This window comes from Rhipicephalus microplus, chromosome 5, assembly GCF_043290135.1.
Source record: "Rhipicephalus microplus isolate Deutch F79 chromosome 5, USDA_Rmic, whole genome shotgun sequence".
Classification (NCBI taxonomy): Eukaryota; Metazoa; Arthropoda; class Arachnida; order Ixodida; family Ixodidae; genus Rhipicephalus; species Rhipicephalus microplus.
Genome location: NC_134704.1, coordinates 93,118,511 through 93,141,800, shown reverse-complemented (window position 1 = coordinate 93,141,800; position 23,290 = coordinate 93,118,511). Strand labels below are relative to the sequence as shown.

General features: G+C 44.0%; 1 protein-coding gene across 6 annotated transcripts in view; it reads left to right on the top strand.

The window, feature by feature from the left end:
• Reps (RALBP1 associated Eps domain containing) overlaps positions 1-23,290 on the top strand; it is a 52,103-nt gene that overhangs the window by 24,561 nt on the left and 4,252 nt on the right. For 3 of the 6 annotated variants that reach the window (XM_075895759.1, XM_075895758.1, XM_075895756.1), the window contains 10 exons: positions 2,575-2,668; positions 3,259-3,318; positions 3,930-4,008; positions 15,920-16,059; positions 16,588-16,652; positions 17,214-17,249; positions 19,618-19,728; positions 20,340-20,382; positions 20,830-20,870; positions 22,910-22,924. In XM_075895759.1, coding sequence (XP_075751874.1) covers positions 2,575-2,668; positions 3,259-3,318; positions 3,930-4,008; positions 15,920-16,059; positions 16,588-16,652; positions 17,214-17,249; positions 19,618-19,728; positions 20,340-20,382; positions 20,830-20,870; positions 22,910-22,924 — 684 coding nt within the window. The remainder of the gene's footprint in view (positions 1-2,574; positions 2,669-3,258; positions 3,319-3,929; positions 4,009-15,919; positions 16,060-16,587; positions 16,653-17,213; positions 17,250-19,617; positions 19,729-20,339; positions 20,383-20,829; positions 20,871-22,909; positions 22,925-23,290) is intronic. The other 3 variants (XM_037425195.2, XM_075895757.1, XM_037425196.2) reach the window with 3 other exon arrangements.

Sequence of the window (23,290 nt, the reverse complement as noted above, 5' to 3'; positions counted from 1 at the left end):
GGGCATAATAGATGGCAAGGCTCTCAATAATTATGCATTCATTATCAGGATAGGCTAGTGATTGTTCTCAAGTAGCTTACGAAGTGCCTTTTGAATGGGTCTTAAAAATATAATTTGATTTTGCTTCACTGGTATTGACATGACATCGATTTGTAGTTAAAATAGTTGGAAAGTGTTAGCTGGCGGACTCTGGGGTTATAGTTAAAAAGTAATGCATAGTTGCCAGTTACCTCCAAGGAACAAATGTTTAAATGCAGCAGCCAAGTGTGAAATTATCGCTCTTGACTTCTTTTTCTTCTATATCTTTTATGTATCTCTTGCTGTGTCAAGGTGCTATGCATCACACATACAATGGGTGGTCTCCTGAACTTTATTGTCGTGCGCTCTTGCACGATCAGCAGTGGCACTGGACTTGGTTTGCATATGCACCCAACACCAAGCAGTTATGCATATTAGTGCTAGTGATTGTACAAGAAATATGACCTTAGTTCCTGTCACATAAAATTTCACTGTGTGCATACCTTTTGATTTGGCTGTACGTACCCGCATTATGTTGCCATATCTTTTTGCTCGAAAAAAAGCTTTATAGGGTCCCTGAAATAGCCTTTTTTTCCTTTCTCTCAGGGACACAAAAGTTCAATAACAATTTATGTCTCAGTGAAAGCTCAATGTATGACAACGTCTGAAACTGCAATAGAAATGAAGGTAAATGCACGGGAACATATGCGTCGCAATAGGACATTCGCAAAATGATCTCGATAGCGTCAGCGTTGCCGCCTAGAATTACTAAGTAGCAATTGAACTAGCTCCACTAAATAAAGGAACCTTTTATGCATCAAGAGACATAATAAAATGCTGCTTTTTATTTCTGTTTGATTGACGGAACAAATAACCGCCAGACGTTAATATAGGGAATGGCGCGACTGGTTCAAAAGTTCAATTTTTGCCTGGTTAAACTTAACAGGTCGTCTATCTAGCAGGGCCCATTTTAACTAGGCATGTTTACCATCTTGGAGCCATTGGCAAGAAATTGTTCAGTGGCTGTTGTTGCTGCTGTGGCTCCCGCTTCTTTCGTTCTGCTGCTACTAGTTTAGGTAGCCGCTTACTAAAGCCGGGCAACGTTGTGCACGGCAACAGTGACGTGAGACGTTTTACTTGAGGCGGGTAATTTGAAGTGCGCTAACACGATGCGGACCACTGAAACATGATTTTATTTCAAAAGAAGCAGCTCCTTGGCAGAAAACTATCACTATGAGGTTTCTGGACCACTATTTTAACAATCAACATCGACTTAATAATTGCCTTTAGTGTCCCTTTAATTTGCAAGTGGTTGGGTTACAAAAATTCATCTTACTTCTTGAAGGAATTGTCTCACATGAATGAAGTTACAGACAATTAGAGGCCAGCCGCCTTTCAAGGTGTGATTTTTCTGAGCTCTTTTGCCAAGCAATTAGAACTAAGCCCGTAAATCACAAAGGGCATGCATACTTTCTGCAGAGCACTTGAACCGGCCTTTCAATAATCCAAGGTACCTATACTATGGGCTCAGAAGGTTTGCAAAATATTAAGACTATTTCAGGTTTCCCTTAACAGTTTTAGGACATCCACTTTCGGTTAACTAATTAATGTATCCTGACATCTTTTTCTGTTGGTTGCAATTTCTGTTGCTATTATTGTGTGCGTGCGTGTGTGTGTGCGCAAAACTAGTGGTACAAACGTGCATGGGTGACTAGGCACAGTGCTTTTGTCGTTCACGACTGTTTGCACTTGCATGCTCACTGGGGACGGTGTCAAGTCATGGCAAGTAGGTTCGCATTTGCTGCCTGTGCCTGCTCTTCTATTGTGCGGCTGAGTTGTATTAAGTGCACTTACGATATTTTGCTAGGTGCGTTTGCATATATGGAGCCTGATTTCATGTGAGCTTCATTAATTTGTTCTTTCGATGTGCCCAATTAGTTATGGGTCTGTACACCAGAAGCTCTGTAAGACCAGTCATTAGCCATTTATGCGAGACATGAACGTTGTGAACATAGAGCAGCACTCGAGTAAGCCTATTCGAAAGTACTAAATTGAAGTTCTTTGATAATTGGCAGCAACACGCGAAGCTAGGAATATATGTGGAGGCAAACACGCATATATGTTGCCAAAGTAAGGATTGGATGTCGTTAAGTACTCACGGCACGATTGAATTGCCAATAACCTACTAATGGTAATATTTTCCCCATCAGCACTCACAGTTGGTCATTCCGTTTACGTTTGCTTTTGCTTATTCTTTCTTCCTTTCTTTTTTTCAGAAGTACGCGAGTGCATACACAAGTGATCCAATATTATAAACTGTGCTTTAAAATAAAACAAGCGGTCATGATACATACTCCAAATATTAGGCATAGTGGTCAGTCTTGCCTATTTTAAATTCTTGCGGGGAAGGTAGATTGTACAAAGACATTGTAAAAGTGCGTTTAATATAATATTGCATGGTATGTTTATATTTACCTATTATTTCTTCGAAGTACACTTACTGTTGTGGTGGGTTCCATTCGTTCTACCTCTTCCTCTTGTCTTGGGTTCATGCAGGATCCAAGGATTCTGCACCCTGTCGCTCGTCGCGTGTCGCCCGACGGGTGTGCTCTCCCCTACAACGATCAGGACAAGGTGGGCTTGGCTGCAGGTGCGTGTTGCTTCGTGCAGTTTGAGCTCGGAAGGATAAGCGAGTCACATGGTCGGACCAGTCGATTCATATATTCAACAAAAATTTTAAACTACACAAAAACACATCACAGATGCACTTTGTGTAAGCATCTATGTTCCTGTTTTTGTCCAGTCTTATTCATACATTTTAAGAAACTTTGTGCTAAAGTAAGAGGCAACCACAGCAAAAGTCCAGATAAAAAATTATTGATGTACAACAAGTAATCTTATGTCAACAATTTGTGAACGTTGCCCAAGACGCGCGGCCTGCTCGTTAGCAACTACAGCGTAAGTGTGACTCAGTAGATTTTCGTGTGCCACTTGTGTGCTTTGGTCTAGGCACACATTAAGGAGAATTCGATCGTAAAAAATTCTTTAACCCTCTTCTAAGGTGTTTTTCCTCAATCATCTTGTGGTTTTGTGACAAAGCACCCCAGCAATGATAGCTATTGTGATTGCTTTTAATATGCTGTGATGGCAGGGTTGACTTGTTTAGATATTCTATCTTTCTGCACTTCTTCCACTGTCTGTAAGGAGGTAAGAGGATTATAAGTTCCAACTCTGTTTCAGATGCATGTGGTGACTGCAGGTCTGGTGCAGCACCAAAAAACATAGTGAAAAGGCTTTCTGGTAAGTAGCACTTCAAGTAAACTTACTTACGATCAACTACGATTTCGTTTGTATTATTAGGGGTTGTTTGTATCATATTTTTTACGTTGCTCTTGGGTGACTGGAACTTAAAGAGATGGTATTGTTTCGAAAGGTGTTGAATCTCAAGGGAGTTGTAGAATCAAATTTGTTTCACTACGCTAAAGTACCCTTTGTGAGCATTGTAAAGTTATGGTCAAAACATACTGTAACCTAGTTACATCGGTTAAATACTGGAGCAGAGAATGACTTGTTGAAATTCAAGGTTTTTGAAAAGTTCTCCAGAATTTGCTTCCTTTTTCTTGGTGTGGTGGGGAATTTTTCAACTTGACTGCAAAGGGTAGTTTAGCTATTTAGAGCATGTCCCAGTCCTCCTGCGATGTCATGGCTCTATCCATCTGGAGCAGCTAATTTTTTTACTGCCATGCCCCTTGCAAAAAAAAATTTGTGCGGTTTTTTATGCATTTGCCTAAGACAACTCAGCCGTCTCCTTTCTTTTTTTTTATCACTTGATTGTATTCATAGCGGAACAGTAGAAGTGAATCTCTTCATGTTTTGACGTTGTGTATTTGATGGACGCGTTTGTCTTGCAGGCCCTGCTGTGCCTACAGCTCCTCAGCAGACATTGGCTTATGTTGTCACAACTGAAGTCTCTGGAGACAATGCTGCAAAGTAGGTTCCTCATACAGTGTAGCTTTGCACTTAATTTTTTTTTATTTTGTACTGAATTTTCAGAAGCTGATGGCTCGAGCATTATCTTGTCTTTGATCGTTAGCTTCCTTTACATATTCGTTGCTCCTTCTTTCTTTCCTTGATGAGAAAAATAATGCCACAGGTCTGTTTATGCTGTTAGTGTTTATTTGAAGGTTTCTTTTGTTGGTTTTTGATACGTTGTTTGAACTGTTCTATATGAAAGCACCCTTTTAATTTAAGGCCTTAAGAATTGCAAGATGTTATGGGCTACATGAACTAGCGTAAGCTTATTATTGTTGGACATGTGGCAAAAAAGTTGACGTAATCCAAAAGTTAGGCTAGTTCCAGATTCGTTAAGTGATGTATGTTTTTGGATGGACATACTTGTCTCATTAGCCATCTTTGTCACTGTCGCAATTTGAGTTTTGCTTGACATTTTAGGAGAAAAAAGACTAGTTGAATAGTTCTGTTCAGAACCTGCTCTTCTGGCAAAATTTCATTTTTAACTTGCAATAATGTATGAACACTGCTTGAGTGCAAAAACATTTTTTTTTTTTTAATTTGTTCATGCTCGCAAGGGATCTGAGACGAAGGTAAGAATCCTTGATTGTATAGTTCTTAGCAAGCAGTCAGAGTTTGGGCATTGCAGACATGCATAGAGCATAGATCAGCAGGCAGAAATTGTTTGCAAAACCTGGTATGCCTACATTGTATGACTACTTGATTTTTTCCGTGCTGTCCTCAGAACGTTGTGTCACAGTCCATAAAGTCATTCGATACAGAGTTCGCAGTGCATGCACCATGAAGCAAAATAGGACATGAAAGATTTGTCATTAGTGTGGCTTTACAATTAGGTGATAGTATTTCTGGGAAACCACATTTCATACCAAAATTTTCTTGCTTGCAGTTTTACAGACTGTTTCTTGGCAATGCAAGACTTCCAGAGATTTCTCAAGTCTCTAGTGGTGCTTGTGCAAAGAAACGTATGGTACTTACCCTCACTAATGTTCACCGAGGTGGTGTAGCAGTTCCAGCGCTTGGATGTTGATGCGAAGGTCGTGCTTTCGGCCCCGGCCACGGCAGGCAGTTGTGATGAAGGCGAAACGCTAGAGGCTTGTGTATCGTTTGGTGTTAAGCACATCAAAGAACACCAGGGGGTCGAAATTTCTTAAGTTTCTGGCACAGCATTCTTTGTAATCATGTTTTGGGATGTGAAGCTCTAGATATTGCTACATGCCAGTGCATGCAGCTAAAGAAGACAAAGCAGATAGACTGGCGCGAGCTAATCTGTGTGGCTGGCGCTGCTCCCCTAACCGGCTGACTACGCTACATGCTACGCTATTACGCGAGCTCTACCGACCAGCTGTGCAACCGACGTCGCTGTCTTCTTGTTACGAGACGTTATATTGATTCACGGTGCTCCGAGACAGCTTCTCACAGACCGTGGCCGTACATATATATCCCAAGTTATCGCCGACATTCTGCGTTCTTGTTCCACGCAACACACACTGACAACCGCTTACTACCCTCAAACAAACGGCCTCACGGAACGCTTTAACCGCACTTTAACAAATATGCTCGCTATGTACGTGTCGCCCGACCACCGAGACTGGGACCTTGCCTTACCCTACGCAACTTTCGCATATAATTCATCCCGTCACGGCACAGCGGGCTTTTCGCCATTTTACTTATTGTACGGAAGAGAGCCGACTTTACACACAGCCATCTCAGCTCACACCTCGTCTACCACCGAGTATGCCCGGGACGTGATTGCGCGAGCCGATCATGCCTGTCAGCTCGCTCGCGCTCGGCTGATGGCGTCGCAAACCAACCAATGCCGTCGGTACGATGCGGAACATAGAGACGTACGTTTCGCTCCCGGTACCCTCGTTTTACTCTGGTCTCCTCATCGTCGGCTGGGCCTATCCGAAAAACTTCTGTCTCATTACACGGGGCCCTACCGTATATTGCGTCAAGTAACACCTGTCACCTACGAGATCAGCCCCATCTGTCCATCATCATCTACTATGCGGCCCAGTGATATCGTACACGTCTCGCGGATCAAGCCCTACAATAATGCGTCAGATAACGACCTTTAAAGCACCGGGACGGTGCTTCCGCCGGCGGGGGTCATGCTACATGCCAGTGCATGGAGCTGAAGAAGACGAAGGAGATAGGCTGGCGCGAGCTAATCTGTGTGGCTGGCGCTGCTCGCCTAACCGGCTGAAAATACATCGGTGACTACCCCTCTGAGTCAGTCTCCTTCCCGTAACCATATTATGTTATTATTGTCACTACTGCCTGGTGTTTAACTGCTTTGCCCAGTGCCACAGACCAATACCAGCAGATTAACTAAGAACGATCCTAGGGAATGTCAGTGACAGCATTGCAGCATCCAGCAGGAGCTTCATCTGGTGACACGAGTAGGTCTACAAGAACAAAAGACTTGAATTGTAAGACTTAGCTTTCACATTTCTTTGTGGAAGAAAAACAGGGCTAGTACAATTTTATCGGGTTTCCAGGTGTTCAGTAGGCCCTAGCTTCAACTTTCAGCGCTGTTGCAGGGGGATCTCTGGTACTGGTGCTGCTTAGATTGATAACTTGGCAATACACAAAGCAAAATAGTAATTAAAGCCTGTTGCTGCCATTTGAATTTATATTATCGTTATTGCCTGAGAGCCGTTTGCAAAAGCAAGGCGCATGATCTTGGATGAAATAGTCAGTGGCTTGCGTTATAATTCACCATTGAATATATGACATAGTTCTATGTATGCTTGTGAAATAGCCGCATCCATGTCACTGCCGCACCCAGAACTTTGTTAAAGAAAAGTTACATTTGAAAATGACCCTCATGTTAGCAACACCCTTAAAATTCGGGATGGTTAGCAAGGTTATCTGTCGTGCAGTGCAAAAATGCAGAATCTCTTTAGAGTCAAAGCCTAAGGCCGTGGGTCTGTCTCTCCTAGCTCATCGTGGGCCGTACCGCCTAGTTCGATGACTCACTCGGCAGGTGCAAACTGACGGACAGACGGACGATTCACAGTATATCGATGAAACCCTCCGAAGCTTCACCTCACTCATCGTCATTCACTCCATTGATGTGCTGTGATTTTTTTTTTGTTTTTGGTGCCACAACAAGGGGCATTCGTACCAGAGTTTTGAGCGCCTTCAAGTAGCTAAAGCACAGCCTCCGAGGTTTAGTGGCTCTCTCTGAGATTCTGCTTCCACGAAACAAACAGAACAGACGGTGGAAGAGGGCATTCCTTGTGGGCTCTAGGTTAACAAAAATCGTGGAAGTCACTCAGACTCACTCGTGAAATATACAGTCGAACACGGTTGTATTGAACCCACATATATCGAATTTTCAAATATATTGAACTCTCAAGTTATCCCCTTGAAATTCCTTTGTAGAAGTACAGAAATTCGTTCGTTTACCGTATTTATTCCCGTAATCCTCGCACTCGAATAATTCTCGCATCGCCCAATAAAAATAAGATTTTTTTTTTTTACTCGAGTAATTATCCATCCCCGAAAATTGCCGCACTAATGTAGTCTGCTCGTTCCAGCCGTTGACGATGATAGCGCACGCCATCTGGTGCCATCTCTTAAGCATCAAGCGTACTATAACTGCACGGAAATTCAATCCAAGCCACGCCAAAATGGCAAGTGCGTGTTGCGGCGTGTTTTGTATTTTGTGTCTGTAATCTTGTCACGTTATGAGGCGATACTGAAGCTACGCGGCTACTTTCAAGTTGAAAGTGATTGATCATGCACTAAACAACGGCAACAGGGCAGCCGGTATGCCCTTCAGAGTCTACGAGTTTTGTGTTCACTACTGGTGACGGCAGCTGAAAGCCACCAAGACGCGTTGTGCCTGCCGTGTGCTTAAGACTGGGATTGATGGTAAACTTTATTTCTTCAGAAGGAAACTGCGGACGATTCTGTTAAATAGCCGTCAGCCCAATATTGACATCCTACGCTCGCCTTTTGAGGGCTCCCGTTGAGCAACGAACGCTACCTACGCCTGCAACGCCCACAAGCTTTGCGTATGGTATTCTAATTCTCAACTATTTGCTTGCACTTTTTGTGTCTAAAATAAATCTTGCCTTGTGTTGAACCTCTGCTTTTATTGTTGAGGTAAATTTTAATTAGTACTTCTCAAAGCTTGCTGTTAGTTGCTGGTGTGAGAATCCCAATTTGTGGCCACTTCGTTTTCTTTTTCGCTCTGTATGTTTTTGTGGAAAGTTTTGCTCGCGTAATTCTCGCACCCCCCAACTTTGCATTCATTTTCCGTCAAAAAAAGTGCAAGGATTATGCAAGTAAATATGTTATATCAAACGGTATTTTTGCCTGCCTTCAGATATATCGAACGCTACGCGAGCTTGAAGGTGCGCTTCGGCACTTGCCACCCCCCCCCCTTCCTGCGGTATCTTGGTAGTTTTCTGTCATCTATGACCTCGTGGCACTCAATTTTTCAATGCAAAAATGCCGAAAGTCAAGTATAGTCACTAATTCAGAGATGAATGGCTCAAGGATCCAATCCTATGCAAGTGGCTGGTTTGCAAGACAAATTAGGATGGAACTAAAGTTGCTGAGTGCAGATATTGCAGATGTGAACTTGAAACCAAGTACTCCGATCTCTGAAAGCACTGATTCACAGAGAAACACAAAGCCGCCGCGGCATCCACGGCAGCGACGCAGTCACAGATCACCTTTACGAGGGCGGCGATCTCTTCATCAAACGTGGCTGAAGGTACAGTAGCACTTTTTTTTCATTGCTGAACATTGCAGCATTGCGAGGGCTGACCATTTGTCCGGTGTGATCACAAAGTCGTTTTCGGACAGCAAGGAACTACCGTATGAAACGTACCAAGTGTGCTTCTTTGTTGAAGATTGTGCTCTACCTGCAATTCATAAATGACCTTGCTGTGGACATTAAACGCGGCAAGTTCAGTCTCATCATCGACAAGTCGACTGACGTGAGTGTAAGCAAATCGTCTACTAAAGCACAGCGAAAGCGAAAATAGTGACAAGCTTCCTTTTCCTCTGTGTCCTTGAAGCATGCACTGCCCATGGCATAGTTGAAGGCATCAAGCACACTTTAAAGGAGTTCAAGATTGACTTGAACAACATGGTGGGCGTCGCAACAGACAATGCAAGTGTTATGACGGGAGTAAATAATGGGGTATATCAAAAGTTGAAAGCAGAAGTGCCAAATCTGATCCTTGTACGGTGCGTCTGTCACTTCTTACAGTTAGCCATTTCTGCCGCTGTGGCAGACTGCTTCCCTTGAAGCCTTGAGTACCTTGTTAGTGACACATGCAACTGGTTCGCAAGGTCTGCCTTACGCCAGCTTGCCTACAAGAGGCTGTATAACTCGCTAAATAAAGGAGAAGACCCTCTAAAGATTCTACAGGCATGCTCTACACGCTGGCTGTCTATCGAACCGGCTGTTGCAAGGACTGTTGACCAGTGGCTGGAGCTGAAAACTCACTTTGAAATTGCAAGATGAAGTGAGAGGTGCTACAACAGCAAAATGCTTCATGCAGTGTATGCTGATGATGCCAACTTGGCATACCTACTTTTCTTGAAGCCTGTTATAGCCGAAGTTAAAGCAGTGAATAAGTCATTTGAAGCAAAGGATGCTGACCAGACGAAGCTGCTGCAGGATCTTGAGTGCCTCCTGGTATATCTGATACAAAAGGTCATCCTTTCGACGACAAGGATCTCCATTCTAACCACAAATGTGGAAGACCACTTGGATCCTCAGCCTTATCTAGGCTACCTTTTTGAGAACCATGTTAAGGAAATGCTGAAAAAGAGTTTTCCTCCCCAGGATGAAGACGCACTGCGAAAGCGGTGTATAAAGTTGGTTGTTTCCCGTGTGCAGCAAGTACGCCAAAGGCTACCCGACAACGTAGACACCCTAAGCAAAGTAGCACAGCTGTCAGTCAAGATGTTGTGCGCAATAAAGCCACCACTTATTCCACTGCTCGAGACAATGGTTATCGATTCTTCTGAGATCCAACAAATTGGGAGCCAGTGGAAGGTGATTACAAGTGTGACGTGGTCGAAGACAAATGCCACAGATGACTTGTGGACCGAAGTGAATGTGTACCAAAACGAAAGCGGACAAAACCCATTTGGTGCTCGCATTCACATTGAAAGTGCTTGTGATGCCGTAATCGAATGCGAAAGTTGAGCGCTATTTCAGGGAACTCAACTTGGTGAAGACGAAGCTCTGGAATAGGATGGCTCCCATGATGGCAATGCAACCATTACAATAAGAGCAGGCCTTGAAAGGCACCAGAAGACATGTTTTGAGTATGAACTCTCAGGAGAAGTTGTGCGTCATATGCGTTGTGCTCAAGTCTACAAAAGCGCTAGCGAATCGTCAAGTTTGGTTGCTGATGACACTGTCGAGGAAGATCGCATTTTAGATGAAGCATTGCTGGAGCGGATAGCTTGTGGCATTTTTCTGCCAGGTAGCAAGTTCTCATGGCCTTCGACCTTATGGCGTTTGTCAGCACATTCCGTCTGTTTTTTAAAATAACACAATAAAAATGTTTATTCGCGCGAAGTATGACGTGCGACTTTCAGAAATATGCTAGGATAAATAGATAACTTGGCACCTAAGGCAAAGAGAGTGAAGGAAAGGTCAGCTGTACTTGCTCTGCAATCAAAACTCTGGAGCTACCAAACACTGCATCGATAAGTATGTGATCACGCATGTGGATTATATGTCATGCGATCTGTAATATGTACATATTAAGTGTGTGAACTTTAAAAGTTGTGAAAAGGGACGTCGCATATCGAATAACTGCAGTGTCGCACGTGCCCGCTTACTATCGGGACGATCATCTTTGTATTAAGGTTTGTTCATCCCTTTGATCATGTGTGAAGAGCAGAAGGAAAATTAACAAGTGAATTTAAATCTGCTAGCACAGCAGGCCACCAATTATCAGACAAACACGTAAAACATGTTGAACAATTAAAGCATTGGCTACAACTTTTTTTTGATCAAACTATCATAGTCGTCACAGTTTTGATAACAGATCCTAGTTCTCATCTTAGGGCTCTTAAACACAGTTGGACTTATAATTGACTTGAAATGGGTTTAATTATAATATAGTTGTAGATTTGATTGTTAGCAATATTTTGGTGACATTTGCTAAAGCTATACCGACAATTTAGTGACTTTCTGACTTTAGTGTAGTGCCACGTATTAAAAAAAAAAATCGCAACACTGCATCCCCTTGCGAGTGATTTGTTGCTTCCACTGACGCGTCGCCTATGTACCACCGCATGTACAACATTTTTCTTTTGCATGCGTGGTGTGCAAAGCAGCTGCTAACTCCTTGAATTGTAGACTTCTTGTGTAGCTATGGCCAGCGTCAAGAAACACAAGACCCGTGATTTTGCGATGAAGTTGAAGGCTATTTAGCGTGTTGAGGCGGGCGAGAAATGTTCGGCTGTCGCCGACGACTTCGGGATACCACAAAACACTCGAGTATCTTGTTGAAGAACAAGGCAGATATCAAGGTAAAGGTGGCGGAGCAGCAAACGTCAGTAGCCTGTCATGTGCGTGGGAATGTAAAAAAAGCACACTATGCCTGGTTTTTAGAAGTGCGCGCGAAGATTATTCTGGTGCATGGCCCGATGCTGATCGCCAAGGCCAAATGTTTTGCCGCTGTACTCGGTGAAACAATTTCACCGATAACAGGGGTGGCTTCACCGATTTAAGCAATGCAACAGCATCATTGGCAAAAACATTTCTGGCAAAATCGAAGCTGTCAGCAGCCAGGACATCCAGTAGTGGATGACGAAGAAATGGCCGGAAATCTCTGCGAAGTTTTCTCCCGCGGGAAGATCTTTAATGCCTGGCGAGATGTGAAGAGGGACACAGTGGTCAACTGCTTCCGCAAGGCAGGCTTTGAGACTGCAGAACTTGCGGAAACAGGTGAAGATGACGACGGTGACCGCATAGACGATGCGTTTCGCGAGTTGATAAGATCGAGACTAGCGTCTTTAACATTTCAAAACGAACAAGCAGGCCAAGGTTAGCGTTGTTTTTTTTTTTTCACGCAAATAAACTATTGTGATGCTGCAAGTGGGCGAAATTATTGTCATTCTTAAATGCACCTATTGTAGGTGATGATCCGCTACAGGTAAGCTTTTGGGGCCTCCATTTTTTATATCAAATTTTTTGTATATCAAACTAATTCGCGGTCTCCTTCAAGTTCTATGTATCCGTGTTGGACTGTATTTTGGATTTTACACTTGGAGCTCACATGGACTCAAGCTTGCCGAAATTTCACTGAGCTGGACTCGCTCATGCAATACCAACGAGGATAGGCAACAGCGTATCCATGGACACAAGTCCGGGCTTGACGATAGTACAAAACTGCCACAGCGTGGACTGGTACAATACCCCTGAAAACCTGGGCAGTGATCATTACATACTAAGCACCACAATCCGCACCGGCCGAATCCGCAAACACATTGGCACAGCCAAAATTACAGACTGGCACGCCTATAGAAAAGCGCACGTGACCGCCATAGACGACTTGGACGAGTAGTGCAAAGTAATTCGAAATGAAAAGCAAATGTACACCAAAACTGTCGCCAGAACAGATGATACCCCTGAAGTAGACGCTCACCTTCTCCACCTGTGGGAAGCAAGAAGAAACCTCACTAAAAGATGGAAAAGGCAAAAGCGAAATAAGAAACTCAAAGCGAAAATTGAAGAAATAACGCAGCAAGCCGAACAGTGCACTAATCAACTCGCGACAGCCAACTAGGAACAATTTTGCGATTCACTAAATGGAACCCTAGGAACAGCAAAGACATGGAATATCCTAAGAGCCATGGTTGACCCTCTGAAAACTAAACGCGAAGGACAAAAATCTCTAGAAAGATTATTGCACACATATTCATGCACACGAGATGACCTCCTTCAAGACATCTATATTAAGTGTTTCGGCGCCCGAGTCATCACAGCTTTTTACCAGGCTAAATACACTGGGCTCCCAAACTCGGAACTGGATGCACCTTTCACGCATGCCGAGGTCAGAGCGGCAATCGTCAGCATGAAATGCAACACAGCGCCTGGGGCGGACCAAATCACCAATGCCATGATTCGCAACATGAATGACGAAGCCATAACAGCGCTTCTAAACTTCATTAACAAATACTGGGTGAATGGCACTATACCTCAGCAATGGAAGCATGCTGTAATAATTATGATACCCAAACCACGAAAGAAATTGGCAATAGAAAACCTCAGGCCAATCTCTCTTACCTCGTGCTTAGGCAAAGTGTTTGAGAGATTAATAAATACCACACTTCAACGGCACCTTGAACAAAATAACTTGTTGCCAAACACCATGTTTGGTTTCCGCTCGAACCTTTCGACACAGGACATCCTTCTGCTTTTAAAGGAGGAAGTACTAACAAATGTTCCAAAAGCAGGAGAAAACATTGTCATGGCCATCGACATAAAAGGCGCTTTTGACAACGTAAGCCATAAGGTCATATTAGATCGGCTAGCAGCGACAAACTGCGGTCAAAGGACGTACAAATATGTACAAAACTTCCTTACTAAAAGAACCGCTGTTATCAGATTAGGAGAAGACGAATCCAATGTCTTCCACCCACCGAGCAAAGGCACACCACAAGGCGCTGTGATCTCGCCTACGCTTTTCAACATAACCATGATTGGTCTAGCCAAAAAACTGGAAGGTATTCCCGACATCCGACACTCCTTCTATGCGGATGACATCACTGTATGGACAACCAAGGGTAGCTTGGCGGAAAAAGAAGAGCCGCTTCAACTGGCAGCTAAAACCATCGAAGATTACACTATAGAAAGGGGGCTTCAGTGCTCAGCAGACAAATCGGAACTCATTCGGTTCTCCAAGAGTAAAAAACAAAGACAGACCCGAGCCTCTGCCTTGAGGTCAAGCTAGACGGCAATATTATACCAGAGAAAACAACTGTTCGAATCTTAGGGATGTGGTTACAGTCCAATCTGCGATGTCTCCACACACTGAATATGCTTAAACGAACAGCTCAACAAATTGTTCGTATGATAGTTCGAATAACAAACAATCGTCGTGCTGGACTGAAAGAACAAGACGTGCTTAGTTTGGTAAAGAGCTTAGTCATCAACAGACTAACATACTCGTTACCCTACCACAACATGAATAGAGGAGAAAGAAAAAGCAGACAAAATAATAAGGATAGCGTATAAAGCGGCTCTGCGACTACCACAAAGCACTTCAACTGCGAAGCTATTAGCGCTCGGACTTCACAATACATTTGATGAGTTGCTGAGGCACAAGTAACCACCCAGATTAACCGCCTGCTACAGACGCCAACCGGCAGAAAACTTCTTCAGAGGATCGGCCTCCGCAAACAAGTACAGGCACATGGAAGAGCTAAGGAATTGTCGTGCTCAGTCAGAGCCTCGTACAAAATATGCCCCCTAACGAAGAACATGGACCCAGTTTTACATGCTGGAAGACGTAAAGCAAGAGCCGCTTACAAAGATAAACAGAAAAAATATCTGAATACGGCGAGATTTACTGACGCTGCACCATATCAGGCAAATGCAAAGAACATGGTGGCCGTGGTCACAGACCGAAAAGGAAACGTCACAAGTTGTGCCTCCATAGCCCAAGCCTCAATCACAGAAGCGGAGGAGATAGCGATCGCGCTGGCAATCAAGGAGGGCAGGGAGCGAAAAGCCCCAATGACAATAATCATGGGCTCGAAGGCTGCATGTAGAAATTACGAAAAAAGTAGAATATGTATGAAGGCCTTCCAAATTCTAACCAAAGCTCACAAGGACTTCCCAATTGAATACACCCAAACCATTATCTGGGCGCCAGGGCACGAGGGCGTCACCGGGAACCAGTTTGCGGATGAGGCGGCTCGAGGCTTCACAAATTACCGAGCTTCTTTGCACACTGCAATAGAGGATCCAACGCCCCTAGACCCTAACTTTGGTGCAATTCTTCAGTATTACAGGGACAATAGAAAAGTGTATCCAGCACCGCATAAGAAACTCACAGCAATGGAATCGGTGGCATTACGCAGAATCCAAACAAACACATACACGAACTTACACAGGCTGCATGTATTCTACCCCACAGCATACAAAGATATATGTCCGTGGTGTGGGGCCACACCAACTGTTTCACATTACGTGGGAGTGTACGCATCACAATGAGGAACACCACAACATGAACAACGCAGAGGAACAATGGGAGGCGCTGCTGTCCAGCTCGGCCATTTTTGATCAGCGCTGGCTGGTCCAACGGGTAGAGATGATGGCTAGGGCCAGCGGAGCCCTGGAATAGGGGCCCGACCATTTAAAATGCTTCACGTTATGCGCAAATAAAGTTTTCTCTCTCTCTTTCTCTCTCTCTGGACTCACTCAGACTCACGTATATCTTTCTTCAACCAGACTAACTGGGACTCGAACTCCTCGAAATATTACTTGCCTGGTGTCACTCAGACTCACAGCTCGATCCCACTGTAAGTCCAAGCGAGTCGACTCATTAACTAGTTTGCCGGCCTATGCTTGTGAATGTGTGCTGCGGTGTTGGTCAGGGTTTCCTTTGAGAATGCGTGAAAGTGACACAGAGGTCGTTTCTCGCTTCTCGCAGAACAGTAGAGTACTGCAGTGAAGCTAAGGCAAGTAGCGCTGAGAACATGTGTGAAAAAATTTTTTTTCCTTCCCGGTGGTAATGGCCTGCAACCCGTAATTTTCACACCGTAGCTCGTGAATGAAAACCTCTGTCCGTTGCACGAGTAGGTAAAGTATGTAGTATGCTCCTTGTATCTAGGAGGAGTTGTCGGTCTTGATGTGTATAATATAATGCAGCTCGTTCTCGGGGGCAACGGGTGCTGTGGCAACCGGTTCCCAGGGCCAACTGCCCCCCAAGAAGGAGCCTCCTCCCCCACCACCCCCGAGGCCCAAACGCAACCACACCCGCAGCTCCTCGCTTGACCTCAACCGCCTGGGTGTGTACACGCTTTTTGAGACGTCCCGTGTTCTTGGGGACACAGTTTGTCCAATTTATAGCTTTCTAATGCGCTTCTTTTGAGTGTTCGCTTCTTTTTGCATCACCGTCCTAACACGTTGTGTGCAGGCTCTCAACAGTGCTTATCTTATGCAGGCACGTTCGTGAAGCTGATCGAATCGACAAGCAGTAGAGTGACTAATGTATTCAGTGCTCTGACAACAGTCGTAAAAGCATTACTGCCACTACAGGACTTCTTTTGCTATGCATTCCCATAATTTAACAAAATGACGAAGAGTGTTTTTCAACCTATTATTGCCATCAGTGCCGCCTATGCATATTTATGATAAAGCTGCAAATGAATGAAGACTATATTGCTGTCTGTAACCACCTTTGGGTCTTGCACGCATGTGTGTGGCTTAGTCTTATAGTACTTGCCATCTCGCAGCTTTCGCTGTTTGAAGCACGCACAAATGTGAATTCAACATATAAGGAAGAGAACGTATTTGTTGCTTTGCTTTCATTGCAGGCAAGGCAAATCCACAAGGTCTGGGAGCCCCACCGGCTGTACCCCCAAGGATTTCTCCAGGGAATGTACGAAAATTTTAATACTCTTCTTATATATGCAAGTGCGCGTGTGTGTGATGCTATTATAGTAAACGCTGCTGCTTGTTAACATTCGCCGTTGTACACTGTTTGTTAGCATTCAACGTTGCACGTTGACATCCGCACACAGTGCAGGTGTTAATGACTAGGCAGTACATGGTGGCCGATCACCATCTCTGTAAACACGAACTCTGCAAATTTGTTTAATCAACTTGGAAACCAGTATCGGGACGGGCAGAGTCAAGTTATGTGAAAATACATGTGGCCACTTGGCTGGCTCTGAACATACTTTTGTGGCATGTAATTCAGGAAGGGTCCCACAGTCTTTATGCGACACCCTAGCTCCCAGTTCATTCTCTCTTGTGGGAGTTTGCTGAGATTTAGGAAAACAAGGCATTAACAGTTTTCTGTTGTGTCAAAGTTTGTTACTGAGGTTCAGCTACAGTCATTGCGCCAGACAGTTTTGAGGTGTGCACGAGGCAGTGATATGTGCTGGTGAGCTTGCTGAGACCGTCATCGAGTGCCTCACTTACTCATTTCGTCCCTTAGGAGCAACCAGAGAATGAAGACGATAAAGAGGAAGTCGTAAGTATCTAGGTTCGCAAGGACTTGGCTGTCCGTGGCTTCACTTTGTGTCTTCTGGTAAACTGTTATGGGGAAAAAAGAAAAAAAGGATTCATTGTGCGATTTTTCGTACTCTCCAACTAGTACACTATCATCCAGGAAAAAAAGAAGAGGAGGAGGGTGTGGGGGGGGGGGGGGGCGTGTTTGCTTTTTACTGACTTGGAGGGCTCAGATCACAACAACCATTTCTGGAGTCGCTGCAACGCCACTTGATTGGGCGCCTTCGTGGTGTGATAGGGACTGCGTGTGTATGATTATCGAACATTTATTTTGTCCCGGCACTGTAGCTCCTTTCCAGTCTTCTTTACAGCAATACTTTGTGTATTGCAATGTGGAACAACTCTACAGTGTGGCAGAACACACTTTTCGCTTGAGCCATGGCTTTAGGTGAAATTTGCATGCAAGAGTACTGGTTCGAAGCTTTGAGGCAACACGGTATTATGACGATTTTTTCACATTAACGACCTTTTAGAAAATCCTTCTCTAAATGTTCATTGGTTTAATGTAAACATAGTTCACTACTACGACTTTCAGAATGTTGAATGTTACAGAATAACTTATCGAATTTTATCCCCCTTATATAAATAACAAATAGCGATTTAAAAAAAAACTATGGACCATTTCCCCGAAGGGAACCCTTATGGGATGTGAAGCAGGAGCGGTGCGCACGGCGTCGATCCGGTTGAAATGGATGTCAAGGCATGTGTTGGGAAAACAGTTTGAAGCGAAACTCGGTGTAGCAGTTACTTGAGTAAACGTTTGTTTGAAACGCAAAGACACTGGAGGCGGGACGGGTTGAAGACGCGCTCAGCTTCCTTGGCTTACGTCTCGTCAGTGTTACCCGTGTGCCATCTGTATTCTTAAATGCGATCGGCGTTCTTGACTCTCACCTCGTCAGTGACGCTGGACTTTCACTGCCGACACTTGCGTTCGGCTTCCCTGGCTCGTGCCTCCTTTGTGTTCACGTCACCATTCTTGAACGCAATCGGCTTCACTAACCCTCACAACGCAGGCAACAGCCGGTAAAGTACACTAGCGGGAAGCGAGATTCTCAGTACACTATCTAGATTCCCGAGGCGCGTGCAGTGCACGCACCTGCCAGCTCGGGACTACTTCTCGCCAACAGATGGAGAGAGGTAACGCGAGTGAGCCGATGCCCACGTGAGGAGTGGGCTCGAGCTTTGCGAGCTGTGGATAGGGTGAAGTGATCGAACGTTTCGAGTGGTGCAGAGGGTGAAGAGAGAGAGATGACACGCGGTAAGCGGCTACAGGCTTAGGAGAGAGTGACGTCAACGTGCGCGCACTGCGAGGGAAGGCGTGACCTACTTGGCACCGTCCCAACACCTGGGGCCAGGGGAGCGCAGCGCGGACAGAGAGACAGCGTTACACAGGCTAGTCAAAGAGCTGCTTCGCATTTAAAAGTTTCTCATGACTGTAAATTTAATGACCAGCTCCGTAAGTACCACTATCATCATTATCAGAACGCCATTTTATTTCTCTACCTGCCTGCCTGCCTTATTCAAATGTGCGATAGCCCTATCACCATCACTATCTCCTGGTACTTGTTTTTCGTGTCAAGCTTCTCCCAGTTGTCCTTGTTTCGTTTTTTTAGTCGGACAGTTTGACCTGTATGCTTGTTAGACAGCTGTTTTTTAGAGTTTTGGTTGGCGGTTGAACGTTCAAGGTGACCTCTGGAAGCAGCATGTAGGAAATGCTACGACAGTCAAAAATGCGACGCATATCTGCACCATTTATCGTGATGAGAAAACAGGGACAAGAGTGAAGTGTGAGCGAGTGAAACAACTTTATTGTTGATCCAGCATGAAGGGGGAAGAGGTAGGGGAAACAAAGGAACACTCTAGCGTGCTCGGGCTTCTTGGTGCAGCAACTTACTCGCGTCAAACCCGTGGGAATGCCGCTTTCGGCCGCTGGCATTCTAGCATGCCAAGCACGTGCTGGACCACGTCTCTTTGGTTGCCTGGCTCTTGGCTCATGATTTTGCTACTGATGTTATTCGGCATTGCTTCTTGGTTACCCGGCGAGGGGCACACATTGAAACAGCGCACGCGAACCACGGGAACAACCAGTATTCAATGCTGATGCTTTGAAGTGCATAAGAACAATGCGCACGCTTCAGAGTTTATCTTTCAGCAGTCGAGCTACCCACATCGGAATAGATCGCACTCTTTGTCAAATAAGTGTTTCAGCAACACAATTTTTAGGTGCCCTAAGGCAGTTGCTCCTTCAGGAGGGTCACATCTGAAGAAAATAAAATCTCCTGGCCATGCTTGACCTTAGCTGACTTGGTAATGTTTTTGTCCACTTACAGGCTACAAAGAGCTTCACCGGAGACATTCCTCGAGCATTTGATTTTGCCGACTTCGACCAGTTTGCCGAATCGCGCAGTGATGTTGCAAGCGCTCCAGTTCAGCAGCTTCAGGTGGAGATCTCAATGCCTCGAATTTTAATTGCACCTTTTATGCTTACAGCTTCATTTATTTCAAATCAAAACTACCATGTTAGCTTTCTTTTCATTGCTTTTCGCTCTTTGTAACTTCTCGATACTTAAAGACAAAGTTGTTGTTTTCAGTGTTATCCTAAAATATCATTTTAAGTAAACATTTCATCAACAAATCTTCATTGTGAAATTGCTTTGACTGTCTCAATTTTTTGTAATAATTTAATCTTGTTTTGCTTGCTCGACAAGAAAAATCAAGCAATGCTCCTATCCCGATACCTAAAGTGTTATTGTCTGTAATGATTTAAGTGAATAGATCAGTTTTGTGAGAATGCTGGAAAGCGCTGCAGGGATTTTTCAAGGCAAGTTAGTATACTAGAAGCTGCGGCTAGACTTTTCGCCAAGCCCTGTTGTGGTCACTGTTCCACGGTGCTGTTTTCTGGTTGCATATTATGCTTCTTTGCTTACTTTTGTTCATCACACAAGTAACCCCTGAGCATATATTTTTTTTAAGCTTACATAGTCTTACAAGCGTCTATATCTTTTGGAGTGGTAGCGTACAACATTCCACTTTTGTTCTTGTCTTCCGACAGCCTGGTGCATTTGAGGTTTACAAGAAGCCTTCGGCTGAATACAGTGAGTAATCCACATTTCAGTTAGCTTGAAAATAACGTAGTACCATATAAATTTTTGGCGTAGTAGCCACATTTGTAAGGATTCTGGTGCCTTAAAATGCTCTACGACTATTTGTTTGGGCCCCGCCGCGGAGGTCTAGTGGCTAAGGTACTCGGCTGCTGACCCGCAGGGCGCGGGTTCGAATCCCGGCTGCGGCGGCTGCATTTCCGATGGAGGCGGAAATGTTGTAGGCCCGTGTGCTCAGATTTGGGTGCACGTTAAAGAACCCCAGGTGGTCAAAATTTCCGGAGCCCTCCACTACGGCGTCTCTCATAACTATATAGTGGTTTTGGGACGTTAAACCCCACATATCAATCAAAACTATTTGTTTGGTTGCACTTTCTTGAGAATCTCTTCTTGTAAGGTAAGAAAACGCGCTCAATTTTGGCTGCTTTTTCTCTTTTTCAGTGATGTCATCACCGTATTCATCGGAGTCCGAGTACAGTGACGTACGTTCCTCCTCCTTTGAATTCTTTGTTGGGTGATGAGCCTAGTCTTACTGCATTACTGTACACACTAACATATTGTACTCTCTTAAAACCCAAGCGGAAATGCCAGCACTGCCCTCGGCCATCACTTTCTCTCCCATAGAGAATTTGCTTAAGTGCTTTGCCCAATAGTGTTAGACGTTTGGGAATGCACGCACTGCACGAGTGTATTGGATGTCTTTTTTTTTCTATAAAGACGTGTTTGCTGATTGTTTTTAGATCAGGAACTTGAATGTCCTGGCAAATTTTGTCTGCTATTTCAACATCGTTCCTCAGGAAGGATACCTAATGGGTTAAACAGTAACGACAAGCCTTTATCTCTTGTTATGCGTAGTATTTACATTAGTCGAGAAAAAGTAGGGACAGTTCAAGCGGAAACAATCTAGCCTGTCTATCTTTCACAGGTGAAGGGCAGGCAAGCCGCAGCTTTATGGGCAGGGCCAACCTCTTTCCTATGTTGTCACAGAGTACAACTTGTTCTGGAAATGATGCCAAGAAAGAGAGTGTATTGTTTCCCTGTTTAGACATTTTGAAACTGCGTCAATATCTAATGCCGGGCTTGTCAACTTCATTTTACCATCTTACCAATCAGGCAACTAGAAAGCGAGCAATGCCATTCAACCAGCAAAAGAGAAAATGTTTGCTCCAAGTTCGGTATTGCCGCACTCGTTGGAGAAGCGCACATCCAAATATAACCAAGTTCTAAGGATTCACTTCTGCATGAAATGATTGGCACTGGTGGCCGTGTTACTGAAGTAATGACCACATATTTACAATATAGGGTACCTGCTGTGTTTAAAGCCTGTGTCATTAACCTTTTCCCGTTTGCATAAAATGAATAAAACTGTACTAAATTTACCAGAAATGTTTTTCTGTTTATTCGTAGAGCTTTTCTTTTAATCAAATTGTCCAGTTATTCCAACTCCATGAAGTTCTTTTGTTTTACTTACTTGCATGAAAAGCATAGCTCTTATTAGGATGGCTTGACTGCGTAGCAACACAACGAAGCTGAGAATACGATCAAGGCAGAGACTGGAATGGCATTGCATGGACAAGTAGTGTAGTCGTCCTCATCAGTCATTTTGGTTCAAAATTTCGCGAGTACGCGTAACAGAATGTTAATAAGCAAACTCCCGTCACCTATAAAAATTCTGATATCTTTTTTTACACTGTTTGTGAGCTCACTGTCCGCATATTAGATACATCTTGATGCGCAGTACAAAAAAAAAGTTTTGCGAATTCAGCTTGCCATCTTTTGTTTGTGCATGTGTGTTTTAGTGAAGATTCGAGCAGTAGAAATGTTGCCGGAAAGTGTTGCATTGTACCAAATAATTTAATGCTCATTATTTCCATGAAACAATTTTGTGCTTAATAACAGAATGCATCTCGACATAATCGTCGACTTTGGACCCTTTTCACAATTTGGAAGGGCCCGTTGCACTGTGCGGCCTATTTAACTGTTTGTGAGCGTGTACCCAACATAAATTGCCCTCGACACTGTTGTTTGTAACGCAAGCAACATAAATTGTTTTGAATTCCTATGGCAACACTTCAATATAAAGCATTTCTTTTCATGAGTAGTCGGAATGAAGACAAAAAAATGAATTCAGTGCCCTTTTGAGAATAGCAACTGCTATATGTTGCATGCTTCTTCAAATATACCTGTCATTTTCTGAATTGTTTTATGTGCCTCTTGCATGTTATGTATGAGAATTGCTTTGATCAAATGTAGAAGCTATCACTTGGACAGTTTACCCGTTTTATTCTTGAGGCACAAAGCCTTGCTAACTGCTCTTGATGAGCATTGGGTGGTGTAGGTCGTTTACTTCTTGCTCTCGTCTTCTTTTTACCATTCACACTGCTAGGTTGTTATTTAGTTCTGCCGTTGCTCTGTGTTTTGTTGCAAATCCATTTGTGCTCTCTTGCTTGCAGAGTTGCTACCTATCCCGACTGAACTATGCTATTTTGACTAAACTCTCTTCCTCGCTTTCCACTTTCAGTTCTTCGATGAATTGGTAATGAAACCCACCCATTTTTGCCATGCATGCTTGCATGTTTCTGTGGAGGTGTTCGATATCGCTAGGCATATTGCCACTTTTTGCATTCGTTTGTTTGGTAACCGCATTGTCTTTTTTTTTTCATTGCTAGTTAAACTTGTTTCAAAAAGACTTGATGCTTCGTGCATTACTTTAGAGACTGAGGCTTTACTTACAATGGATGGTAAATTAAATTCTACATGCCTAGCAAAACTCAACATGAGCCAAGTCTATCTTAGCATTGTCATGGTACCACGAAATGCCGTTTAAACAACTCATTGATTTAGTATTACAATTCTTCATCAAGGGGCCATTCTGAAAATGAATGTCATGTGTTTCAGGCTA